This window comes from Schistocerca americana, chromosome 3, assembly GCF_021461395.2.
Source record: "Schistocerca americana isolate TAMUIC-IGC-003095 chromosome 3, iqSchAmer2.1, whole genome shotgun sequence".
Classification (NCBI taxonomy): Eukaryota; Metazoa; Arthropoda; class Insecta; order Orthoptera; family Acrididae; genus Schistocerca; species Schistocerca americana.
Genome location: NC_060121.1, coordinates 214627358 through 214641509, shown reverse-complemented (window position 1 = coordinate 214641509; position 14152 = coordinate 214627358). Strand labels below are relative to the sequence as shown.

The window sequence follows — 14152 nt, the reverse complement described above, 5'->3', positions numbered from 1 at the left end:
GAGAAATGGAGTGATCGGTTGGTGTCACTGCCGGTAGAGGGCAGTAGATGAACATGATGTATCGCAGTAGGGACAAGCGCCATTCACAATTGTGCTGCCGTAGACGATGGGTGACTTTACGTATGCAGAAAAAGCAGACATGCATTACATGTACGGCCGTGCAAATGGTAACGCCAGAGCTGCGTTACGAATGTATCGCGCGGAGTATCCTAATCGACGAATGCCGGATCATAGAATTTTTCAACGGTTACATCGTCAACTTTGTGAAACAGGTACGTTCGACGTCAACAGACATGACGCTGGTCGATTAAGAGCTGTACGCACTCCAAGACTGGAAGAACGCATCTTGAACATAGTGGCTGATAGACCCGAGTCAAGCACAAGAACTGTTGCGCGTGACGTACATGTGAGTCATCAGACTGTATGCAGAGTGTTAAATGAAAATCGCTTACACCCCTTCCATTTTCAAAAAGTACAAGCATTGAATCCGGCAGATTATCCTCTTCGCGTGAACTTCTGTCAGTGGTTGTTGCAGCAATGTGCGTTGCAGCCGGATTTCGTAGGTCATGTGCTATTTACAGATGAAGCGACATTTTCACGCGAGGGTGTCTTTAATGCGCACAATTCCCATGTGTGGGCAACAGATAATCCACATGCAACGCGTCCACATGCGTATCAACAACGTTTCGGTATTAATGTGTGGGCTGGTATTGTGAACGACTTTTTGATTGGGCCATACTTACTACCCACGCGACTCTGTGGCGAAAGCTATCTTATTTTTCTGCAAGAAGTGTTACCAGAACTGCTGCAAGATGTTCCGCTCGCCATTCGTAACCGCATGTGGTTTCAGCACGATGGAGCGCCAGCACACTTCAGCACTGCTGTACGGAATTACCTGAATGCCACGTTTGGTGCTAGATGGATTGGGCGTGGTGGACCAGTCCCTTGGCCACCCCGATCTCCTGATTTCTCTTGCCTCGATTACTTTTTATGGGGACATCTTAAGAGTCTTGTTTATGAGACTCCAGTTGACTCAGATGAGGATCTCGTTGCTCGCATATCTGTAGCTGCTGCAGGTGTGCGTGAAATACCAGGCATCTTTGAACGTGTACGCCAATCGCTGCACCGACGCTGTCAAGCATGTATCGCTCATGGTGGACGCAATTTTGAACACTTACTGTAAACATGACACTTGTCAACAACGATTTCAATAAAATCTTTCGTTTTCCTTTCGGCCGTTATTTCCCCTGTTTACGCCTCACCGCGTCACCTGGGACTATACATTCCTATACAATATATCCTTGTTACAATGTCCTGCACCTACCATTAAAGTTTGTACCATGAATTCGGGACCACCCTGTATTGTAGGGAAAGTTCCCATCTGCACTATTCAGAAAAGCTGGTGTTGATGGGAAGCATCCAGATAGTACAGACTGTGAAGCAGTCATTGAAATGAAGAACTTTGTGTAGGGGCAGTGTGCTCAGCAACTGGGTGGTCCAGCTGTTTCTTGGCCACAGTTTGTAGGTGATCTTTTATTCAGACAAACAGCTTCTGGTTGTCATGCCCAGGTAGAAAGCAGAACAGCAGTTTCAGCTTAGTTTGCAGATCAATTGACTGGTTTCACAGGTAGCCCTGCCTCTGATGGGATAGGTGATACTTGTGACCTGACTGGTGGTGATGATGATGCTGGTGGTGGGAGGATGTTTGGGAGAGGTCTTGTATCTACATCTATTACAGGATATGAGGCATGAGACAAGGAGTTGGGAGCAGGGGTTGTGTAGGTATGAACAAGGATTTTGTGTAGGTTTGGTGAGCAGTGGAATACCACTCACTTGGGGAGGGGTGGCAGGGATAGTGGGTAGTATATTTCTCATTTCAGAGCATAATGAGAGGTATTCAAAAGCGTGGCAGGGGATGTGATTCAGTTGCTCCAGCCGTGGGTGGTACTGAGTCACGAGGGGAATGCTGCTCTATGGCTGGATGTTGGGACTTTGGGAGGTGGTGGGTGACTGGTAAGATAAGGCTCGAGAGATCTGTGTTTGTACAAGGTAGGGAGGGTAATTACAGTCTGTGAAGGCCTCAGTGAGAACCTGGGTGTATTCTGAGAAGGACTGCTCATCACTACAGATGTGATGTGTGCTAGGCTGTGTGAAAGGCACTTCTTGGTGTGGAATAGGTGGCAGCTGTCGAAATGGAGATATTGCTGGTGGTTGGTAGGTTTGATATGGACAGAGGCTCTGATGTAGCCATCCTTTAGGTGGAGGTCAACATCATTAAATGTGACTTGTTTGGTTGAGGAGGACCAGGTGAAACGAATGGGGGAGAAATTGAGGTTCTGGAGGAATGTGGATAGGGTGTCCTCACCCTCAATCCAGATCACAAAGATGTCATAGGTGAATCTGAACTAAGTGATGGGTTTGAGATTCTGGGTGATTAAAAATGATTCTTCTAGATGGCTCTAGATGGCTAGGTTTTATGGAAGGGACTTTTTTGTATGGAATGGGTGGCAGCTGTCGAAGTGGCGGGTGGTTGGTAGGTTTCATATGGATGAAGGTAATGATGCAATCATTTTTGAGGTGGAGGTCAATATCGAGTAAGATGGCTTGTCGGGTTGAGGAGGACGAGGTAAAGAGAGTGGGGGAGAAGATGTTGGGGTTCTGGAGGAACATGGATTGGGTACCCTCATCCTTAATCCAGATCACAAAGATCTCATCAATGAATCTGAACCAGGTGAGGGGTTTGGGTTTTTGAGTGGTAAGAAAGGATTTCTCATGCAGGGGTCCATATCAGTACCCTGGATTTGTTTGAAGGTGATGCCTTCAAAGGAGAAGTAATTGTTGGTGAGGGTTTATTTAGTCATGGCACCTAGGAAGGAGGTTGTTGGTTTGGAATTCTTTGGGCATTGGGGAAGGAAGTGTTCAACTGTGCCAAGGCCAAGGGCATTAGGCGCATTAGTGTTAAGAGAGATGCCATCAGTAGTGACTGGTAGGGCACCATGTGGTAAAGGAAAAGCAGCTGTGGGGAGGTGGTGGTGGAAATGGTTGGTATTTGTTATATGGGAGGGTAGATTGTGGGTAAAAGGCAGAAGGTGTTGGTCTTCGAGAGCAGACATTCTCTCAGTAGGGGCACAGTAACTGGCCACAACAGGGCATTCTGGATGGTTAGGTTTATGGACTTTAGGAAGCATGTAAAAGATAGGACTGTGGGGAGTGTTAGGGATAGGGAGAGAGATGGACTTCGGGGAGAGGTTCTGGAATGAGCTTAAGGATTTTCATCAGTCCCTGTTCCTTTACCAAATGGTACCCTGCTCATCACTATTGGTACCACTTCTCTTTACACTAACATCCCTAATGCCAGTGGCCTTGCTGCTATTGAACACTACCTTTCCCAACGCCCGATAGATGTCAAACCTAAAACCTCCTTCCTTCCTGTGCCATCTCGATCCTCCCCATCAACACCACCTTTCTGAATTGTGCAGATGGGAACTCTCCCAATAATATATCCTACATTTCCATAACCCTCCTGGTCTCAACTTTTGTTAACCATTATCCTTACCTACATATCCCCTTCCACTAGTCGCCCTGATCAACTATATCCCAACCTACAATTACTTCTCCTTTTAAGGCATCATCTACAAACAAATACAGGGTACCAATATGGGCCCTGCATGAGAAATCCTTTCTAACCACTCAAAAACCCAAACCCCTCACCAGGGGTTTGGCTATTGGGCACCCACATAACATCATACTATGCAAACCTTTTCATGGGCCATCTAGAAGAATCCTTTCCAACCACACGGAATATCAAGCCCATCACTTGGCTCAGATTCACCTGGCTTCTTCATGACCTGGATTGAGGGTGAGGACACCCTATCCACGTTCCTCCAGAATGTCACCTTCTCCCCCATTTGTTTCACCTGGTCCTTCTCAACCCAACAAGTCACCTTTCTTGATGTTGACCTCCACCTCAAGGATGGCTACATCAGAGCCTCCGTACAGCCTAGCCAACTGCACCCATCACATCTGTAGTGATGAGCAGTCCCTCTCGAAATAACCAAGGGTCTCACTGAGACCTAAACAGATCGTAACTACCTCCCAACCTTGTACAAAAATAGATCTCCCTCCCAAAGCCCCAATGTCTGGCCATACAACAGCATTCCCCTCATGACTCAGTACCACCCAGGACTGGAGCAACTGAATCACATTCTCTGCTAGGCTTTCAACTACCTCTAATTATGCCCTGAAATGAGAAGTGTACTACCCACTATCCATGCCACCCCTCCCCCAAGTGAGTGGTTTTCCACCACTCACCAAACCTACACAAAATCCTTGTCCATCCCTACACAACCCCTGCTCCCATCTCCTTGCCTCATGGCTCATATCCCAGTAACAGACCTAGATACAATAGATACAAGACTTGTCCCATACATCCTCCCACCAGCACCTACTCCAGTCCTGTCACAAGTACCACCTATCTCATCAAAGACAGGGCTACCTGTGAAACTAGTCATGTGATGCACAAGTTAAGGCGCAACCACTGTGCTGCATTCTACATGGGCCCGACAACCAACAGTTGTCTGTCTACACGAATGACCACTGACAAACTATGGCCAAGAAACAGCTGGACCACCCAGTTGCTGAACACACTGCCCAACATGATGTTCTTCATTTCAATGACTGCTTCACATCCTGTGGCATCTGAATCCTTCCCAGCAACACCAGCTTCTGTGAATCATGCAGATGGTAACTCTCCCTACGATATATATCCTACATTCTCGTAACCCTCCTGGCCTCAGCCTTCCCTGCTCCAATTCCAGCACTATGTTGCCCTCTATTCCACCAACACACCCATAGTCTTTTCACTTTTCTTCTTTTACACAGAACCCTACCCCCTCCCTCTTGCCCACCTGCTAACCTCCTAACTGAATCTGGCTGCTCCCACAAGCAACACTTTACTGCCCAAACCCCTACCCCTCTCCATTCCAGCCTCCTCCTTACCCCCACCACCCAGTTGCTTCTACCATCATGCCCTGTTGCCTGCAATCTGGCCTTGGCAGCCAGAGACTGCGGTCATGTTTGGCCAAAAGCTTTGTTTGACAGTCTTTTTGTAATGCCTGTCTGTGAGTCAGTGTCACCACTATATGATGAGTAGCAACTATCCTTTTCACATTATTATTATTATTCCAACCCAGACTTTTCATTGTTTATTATGTGGTATGACATTTTCAAACATTTACCCCTATTCTGAGTTTCCTACACCAACACCATACTCACAGTAAAACCTTCCTCCATGCATACAATACATTGACTACAACTACTGCAGCCCCACCACAGGTATGTCATACAACATCAAAGGCACAACATGTGAAACCATGCATGTTGTTTGCCAGCTAACATGTATTCACTGCATGGCTTTTTTATTTATTTATAGGAATCACCACCACTAAACTGGGCAAACATGTCCATGGTCACAAGAACTGTCTGCAACGGAAATACCACACAAACAGACTCAAAAAGGCATGAGTGCCTACTACACAACACAAGCTATTTGAATCATCTGACCCAGAACTAGTTTCTATGGACTCAGGAGACGGAAACTTGCTTTTCATCATATTCCACACATCCAGCCACCCATCTGAACTTCATCATTCAAAAACCACCATCTCCCCTTCCCAAATTGATATTTACTTCACTGGCAGCATTTCCTCTTTTTCCCATTTTTTTTTACTTTCTCTCTCTCTCTCTCTCTCTCTCACACACACACACACACACACACACACACACACACACACACACACACACACACACACACACACTTACTCACTCACCCACACACTATCTCCTTGTTTTTTGTCCCATCTCCTTTTCTATTTTCCCCTTAGTTCTTAATTGCACTTCTCATTTTTCTTAGTCTCAGCCCATCTTTATTTCACAGTCTGTTGTATCATATCTGGACCGAAGCTGCACAGTACATATCAATATAGTATCTTCAACCTCCTGCCTCTCTGGCACCTCCCTATTCATCTGTCTTCTCCTGTCGCAATACAGGTGGGTTCCTCTCAGTCTGGGGTCAAGTGATCTGCCCCTCCATCCCCATATCCCAAGACCAATCTTTCTGTCTCTAAAATTTCATAGGCTAGGAATAGCTTTTTTCATTTTTAAATATGTTGTCTGGCAGTAAAGGGATATTGCCACCTGAATGTCAAACTGATCAGATATTCAAAAATGAAAATATTTTTTAAAACAGGAAAACATGAAGGCAAAATATTTGTAATAATACACAAAAATTTTCAAAAGGCCTACGACTCAGCTGATTGTGAATCTCTTTTCCACATTTTAAAGGAACAAGGGCTAGATAATAAAACCCTAACACTGATTATGGAAATGGTAAGTGATTCCAAAATGGCAAGGGCAAAAGTTGAGTCAAAATATAGATTAATCAATCAAGTTTCATAGAAGTAATATTAGAGTAGATTGCCTCAGCTTTGCAGATGATCTGGTAGTTTTAACTAGGGATATTACCACAGGTCAAAAAGAAAGTGAAATTCTTACAGAAGTTGCGGAAAAACTAGGACTACAAATACCATTTGAAGAAATGGTATATATGGCATGCAACAAACAAGCATAAAAGTTTTTGAAAATGAAATATGAAAAAATAAAAAGGGCTTCTCAGTTTAAATACCTGGGGGAAATCATACACAAAAACAATATGGAAAAAGCAACAAACGAAGTTTGCTGCCAAAAAGTGACAACTGTATTCAGATTAACACAAAATATATATAATAAAAAAATAACTTTCTAAATTCAGTAAACTTAGGCATTACAGCACTGTAATCAAATGTGAATATCTTCAGGGAGCAGAAACTTTAATTATAAATAGAAAGAGGGATACTGAAGGAATTAAAAAGAAAGAAAGACAGATTATTAGGAAAATATTTGGCTCCAAAATTACTGATGGAGAAACTTATAGGCTGAAAAGTAATAAGGAAATGGAAGAATATGCAGACAAAAACAGACTTAAATTTTATGGGCACATTAAAAGAAACACAGCCACTAGGTTGACAAAATAAGTAGCAGAATTCTACGAAAATAGAAGTAAGGCCAAATTGACCCAATTAAATGGATTACTGCAATTAAAGAGTGTCTTAAAGAAGCCAGTATAACTCAGGCAGAGGTTACAGTTAGAAAAACATTCACATAAAAGGGTATGTGATTGGAAAGTTGATCAGAGGGAAATTAGAAAACAGACTGGAACAATGTGGTCTTATGAAAGAAAGAGACTTCATTCTGAAAGGATGAAACAAATTTGGACACAAAGGAAGGCCAAAAATCAAAAGTGACAATGATTGATTGTACCTCGCTTGGTCCTATTGAGACCATATGTGAATAACAACAACATAAAAATAAATGATAAATTACAGTGAAAATCTCAAAGTAACTGTGGGTAATTCCTGTACATATCAAAATGTGTGTGCCAAAAGCAACATTTCAGTTTAGATTTGATCTGGGGTTTGGAATAGGAGTTTTAGAGTGCACTCATAATGGACTAAAAAACTCTTCTTCATCCACTAGAGCACAAACAGTGAACATAGTACAACAAAATGAAACAAAAAATTCAACAGCCATGACACCGCAACTGGATCCATTATTGTTGACTCATTCAGGTTAGTAGGAAGACATAAACACTAATCGCCCAAAGCCTCCTGTGTCTAATGATTCAGAAGGTGACAAGCTGAGCACCCAAGAAAAAGTTTATAGACTGTGAATAGTACCATTTGTTATTTCCAGGGAAATTGATTTCTGCATATTCTGAGATCATGTACACCTATAAACTTGAATTTATATCTCTAAAAACAAAGATGATGTGACTTACCGAACGAAAGCGCTGGCAGGTCGATAGACACACAAACATACACACAAAATTCTAGCTTTCGCAACAAACGGTTGCTTCGTCAGGAAAGAGGGAAGGAGAGGGAAAGACGAAAGGAAGTGGGTTTTAAGGGAGAGGGTAAGGAGTCATTCCAATCCCGGGAGCGGAAAGACTTACCTTAGGGGGAAAAAGGACGGATATACACTCGCGCACACACACACACATATCCATCCACACATATACAGACACAAGCAGACATATTGGTCTTTAAATATGTCTGCTTGTGTCTGTATATGTGTGGATGGATATGTGTGTGTGTGCAAGTGTATACCTGTCCTTTTTTCCCCCTAAGGTAAGTCTTTCCGCTCCCGGGATTGGAATGACTCCTTACCCTCTCCCTTAAAACCCACTTCCTTTCGTCTTTCCCTCTCCTTCCCTCTTTCCTGACGAAGCAACCGTTTGTTGCGAAAGCTAGAATTTTGTGTGTATGTTTGTGTTTGTTTGTGTGCCTATCGACCTGCCAGCGCTTTCGTTCGGTAAGTCACATCATCTTTGTTTTTAGATGTATTTTTCCCACGTGGAATGTTTCCCTCTATTATATTGAATTTATATCTCATTACACCAAAAAAATTAGCTACCTCCTTACACGCAACTACTGACGAACACAGCTCTTCTACATACTGACAACCATGACTGCTTGCATAAGGTATAGGTGAGATAAATCCTAATAACACCGAATGAGAATGCCAACCTAATCATCATATTATTTTGATGAAATCTTCAAGTTATCAGCTAAGAAACAGGGTCATTGGGTAGCAGTGTTTCAATAAATTTCCAGCTCATCAACTTGAGGTACCTCAAGAGGTCAAGCACAAAATTCATCATGGCAGTTTCTCAGTTGATAACTGAAGCTCCCAGATTTTTATCATATACTAACTCTTAGCCAGATGCCCCACACACCAATGATTGCACCCTGTGGCACTTGTGTGCAATTTGGTTCATACAACAATAGCAATGCGCTAAATTGGCATGCAGTCTGGAGACATGTAAAACCCATTTCCTTTGAATGGAATTGTTACTTGAGATCTAATGTTATGACCATGAGGCTATTTACGAGTATCACCGATATTGTCAACAGGAAAATTAATTCTACATTAAATCAAATTTTGTTATGTTACTCAAAGAATAAATCTAAAGGTATAACATGACTGTTAAATATTTCACAAAATCTTCGGAAGACTTACAGCATCTACATGGATGAAGAAGAAGTGGTCCCTGTGGAATAGCACTTTAAATAATCTGCGTACTTGGCGTAATGCTCGACCATTCAATGTTAGTAGATAGGCTATTCTTACAGGCTGCGTTCCAGATTCAGGTTTAATATTTGGCACTTGAGGCATAAATTCTATAACAAAGAGTATTTACAAATATTCACTTCTCTTTCAAAACTAATGCGAAAAACATACAGCAATTATAACCAGTTCTATTTAGAACAATTCATTTTCAGTTTTATCACTACACAAAAAATGTTAACTGCTCCACAATTGGCAATTATATCAGCAATAAAACTATTAAACAAAAACAACAAGGCTGGGCTAGGGAAGGAAAAACATATATTCGAGATGGTCCAGACTGCGACATACATGCCATGTTAATGGACTGAAACACATCCACCTTTAACCCAAAAGATACATAGTTGCCAAATATATGACAGCATATAATATTTTTTGGGATAGACTACTACACAAAAAAGGACGGGCACTAAGCAGTATGTAGACACATAGAGTAATGAATACATTGTGAAGTTTTCCAGATAAAGCCCTTCTCTCTCTCTCTCTCTCTCTCTCTCTCTCTGTCTCTCTCTCTGTCTCATATACAGGGTGTCCAATTTATCTCGACCACCTTAAATAACTGTTTGCCCAGATGCAAATTACAAAATGTTTCAAGCAAATGTTCTTTAGCCATCAGGGGCACATCAGTCAGCATGATTGCCTTCATTGTAGATTTGTTTTTTACAAAGATATGAACAGCAGTATGACTTTTTTCAATGGTACCTTGTAGTTTTTATTCGGTAATTCATTTCCTCTCCTAAAGACCTATTCAAAAATGTATCACAGTGTACCATTCACTGAAACACAATGTTATTAATTACATAACACACCACTGACGTTGATGCTCCCAGCTCTTAGTGCAGGTACTCGGGGTAATGGAACACATCCACGTGCTGACATTGACAGAAGATAAATGTAAACATATGAAGAACGCACACCCCTCATTCCATCAACCATCGTCACTTGAAGAGTTGTGTGAGTAGTATGTACACCAACAAAGAGAAGGTAGAAATGCTATTCATATATGGGGAATGTAAGTTAGCAGAATAGTAATTGCAATACTGTTTTCTTATATACGGGTACATTTAGTAGAGTAGTTTAGTCCTTTTGAATACTGTTGTGTAGATTAGGCATACAGTAAAGGCTGTCCTTCCTACAAACTACATTGACATAATGTTTCTTTTATTGTTGTTGTTGTTGTTGTAGTTGCTGAAGGTAGGTGAAATGCTACGCAGCCACCGGAAGTGTACTGAGAGTGACATCCTAACAAGAACCCACCTTCCCTATGGATGTTTTCTCGTTTTGTTGTGACGCTTCAGGAAACGGAAAGTTTCAACCCACGACAACACAATCATCATAGCACTCACACAGACAAAGCTGCCGAAGTTAGTGTTCTTGCTTCCACTGCTATGAATCCACATGTGAGCAAACGACAGCTTGAACACGAGATTGGCATTCCGAAAGCCAATATACGTCATATTCTTACACATTACCGGTTCCATCCTTACCATGTACACCTACATCAAGAATTGCATGGGAATGATTTCCAGAACTGAGTACAGTTCTGTCAGTGAGTACAGCAGCAAATCCTTGCCAACCCGAACTTCTTGTCCAATGTTCTATTTACCGATGACTGTTCCTTCTCATAAAAAGGACAGGTAAATACAAGAAACATGCATTATTGGTCCAGCAACAACCCATGATGGCTTAGACAGGTGGAACATCAGTGTCAATGGAGAGTTAAAGTCTGGTGTGGGACGCTTGGTATTACAATTACTGGCCCTTATTTCATCAATGGTAGTCTAATCGGCACAGGGTATGTCAACTTCCTCAGATGAATTCTTCTTCCTCTTCTGGATGAAGTGCTGCTAAGAACCAGATGGCTTATGTGGTATCAACACGATGGATGCCCAGCACATAATGCCTTGCATGCACGTCGTGTTCTGAACCGAAGATATCCTGCCAGATGGATTGGTCAAGGAGGAACAGTTACTTGGCCTGCTAGGTCTCCTGATTTAAATCCTCTGGACTTTTTTCTTTGGGGATGCATTAAGACGTTGTCTGTCGCGATATTCCAACAACTCCACAGGACATGCACAGACGTATCATGCTTGCTTATAATTCTCTTCAGCAGGCAACACTGCAAGCAGTAAATAATTCTTTTATTCAATGAGTGCACCAATGTATTTGTGTCCAGGGTCACCACTCTGAGCACCTTTGAATGTTCTACTCCTGGGCAATGGTACAGGAGAGACTAAATCAATTTTGTGTTATGTTTTTACTTGGTTTTCATTTGTTTTCTGACAACTCCAGCAAGTGGACAAGTTTGTGATTCCGGGCTCAAAGTCAAATTGTGTTATGTAATTAATAATGTCATGTTTCAGTGAGTGATTCATTGTGATACATTTTTAATAGGTCTTTAGGAGAGGAAATGAATTACGAAATAAAAAAATACAGGGTGCCATTTAAAAAAGTCAGACTGCTGTTCATTTCTTTGTAAAAAAATAAGCTACAATGAAGGCAACCATGCTGATTGATGTCCCGCTGATGGCTAAAGAAAATTTGCTTGAAACATTTTGTAATTTGCATCTGGACAAAGAGAGAGACATATATTGGAGAGGGGTGGAGAGCAGAGACACTTCTAGCCCTTACTTTTCAAAATAGATGTGAGAGGCTGTAACTGCCCTCCTCTCTTTAGAAAAAGTATAGGATAAATGTTGAAACTAAAGGGAGACTGTCACTTGGAGTGATGAATGGGTGGCATATAATGAAAAAGAATTAATTAGAAAAGTTTATCTTTAGCCTACCAAACTTTAATTGGCCAATTAAACATAGTAATTGAAAATTCTCAGAACAGATAGCCCCCGGTTCCACTTTCATTCCCTTATGTCAACAGTAATGTTCGAAGTGCAGGAAAGCTGTTTCAAAAGTCCAACTGCAAAGAACACACACTAACTCTGGCCACGTTTTCCCAAAGAGCCTGGTACCAAAGATGGAACAAGCAAAGTGTGTCCACAGCTTCAGACACTGTGGAAGGTGATTGCCCTTGGACTGCAAAAGGTAAAAGTTGAGGTGATTTCAATCAGGTAACCTAGCTTAAGTTGGTACCCAAAACCAGATAGTGGGAGACCTTTTCAACAGATTATTTTCAACCCCAACTCATCAAAATATCAGCTGCTCTGATCCCACGTTGAATGACAGTGTCACGCCAATATTTGAGCAGTTATGCGTTGTGAGGTGAACTCATCTTGTCACTGCTTTCCTTGCTACATACAGCACCTCCCAATTCTGGTAAGGCCCTTGTTAATATACTCCTTGGGGTACTAGCTGTAAAACTAGAATGTGTTATTTCTGCACTTTCTGTAAAAGTATATGAGTTGGTGTGTGTGTGTGTGTGTGTGTGTGTGTGTGTGTGTGTGGTTTTTTTTTCTCTTATAAACATTACTTTTTGCATTACATAATTGTGGAAGAAAGGAGACAATATCCCTTGTGCACCATGGCAAATAAGAAAATCATTGTAACAAAATAATACAGAACATGAACTGCTCCTGCAAGTAGGCAAAGAAGTCTCGATTGCTTACGCAAGGCACAAGTTATATTCATTGTCATTTCATTGTGTGTGAATTAATTCCACCATTGTGCATTGTGTGTGAATTTCACCGCCACAGCAAAAATTCCTATAAGCCTATTAAAGCATTCTCTACCTACTCTCCACTCCCCTTCTCCCTCAGGCTACTATGCATTGTCACCTACCAGCACTATAGCTTGACTGATTGAGGATGCCAAGAGACAACAGAGAGAGAGAGAGAGAGAGAGAGAGAGAGAGAGAGAGAGAGAGAGAGAGAGAGAGAATATAGACTTTGTTCAAAAGCCGAGCAATTTATCAGCCTTTCTGTATACTTTTTTATTGCTTAGTGCCTCTTCTATATGGTTAGTAGTGACGTATTCTGACTCACATATTTATCTGAAGTGTCTATAGTTCTCATACACATATGTGAAAAGAATCTGCTTATAGTGGCACTGTAAGGCAATAGCAAATTTGCTACATACATTTATATCAGTATTTGCCACTGTTAAATATGAATTTGTTTTAAGGAGTACCAATAGAATAAAACATTATCAAGATACAATAACACAAATACACAATTCCTAGCCTTCCATACAAAATATTGTCAGTCAATTAAAGCTCCTGCAAATAAAACCTATACCCCACAAATCTAAGAAATATTCTGGATAACCTTAAAGTTGTAATTTACCAATGGTGCGCAATCAGGGGACACAATGGAAACACTGCTTTGGTAGCGGTAACTGTGAAAACATACTACATAATTATATTCACATGATTATTCAACAATATCTACATAAAACCATCACATTTCTTTGAAATACATTGAACTAATATGTTCCTTACGTTACATTATTCATAGAGCATTCTGAGCCAAGCCAAAGCAATGTCAGTGTAGATTAGCTGAGCAGTGAGAGACTTGCAATGTGCATCTCTGTTGGTCACAGTCTGTGTGCATGTGTTTCTGCCACAACCCATGCTAGCTTCAGACAGGCATATACTACAGAGACAGAATAATGGAGTTTATCAACAATAGTACAATACTGTTTTGCTCAGTTTATGAGTTTACCAAATGTGTGTGAAGGTGCCAGGTAGTATCTAATAATATAATATAGAACTACGTCTACATGTGTTACAACAGAGCTTTTGTCCAAGCCATTTTCTGCACATTCTTTCTCAGAAAAAAAGAGATAATTAAACATTGATGGCCAACACCAGAACTACCAAACTTGGTTCGAAAGATCAGTAAATTCAATATACATTTTCAGTGCAATGTGGGTACCAAATGTGACTGATAGCCAATAGCAGAGACCTAAATGCACTGTTTTGCTGGTGTTGTCTGTTGTTTGAAAAGAATAGAAACACTAGTTGGACCAAAAGTGGGTA

At 41.4% G+C, this 14152-nt stretch overlaps 1 protein-coding gene across 1 annotated transcript in view; it reads right to left on the bottom strand.

Moving 5' to 3' along the window:
* Window positions 1-14152, bottom strand: part of LOC124607434 (xylosyltransferase oxt) — a 98985-nt gene that overhangs the window by 66812 nt on the left and 18021 nt on the right. The window contains exon 5 of the mRNA XM_047139762.1: window positions 9115-9275. Within this exon, the coding sequence (XP_046995718.1) occupies window positions 9115-9275 (161 nt within the window). The remainder of the gene's footprint in view (window positions 1-9114; window positions 9276-14152) is intronic.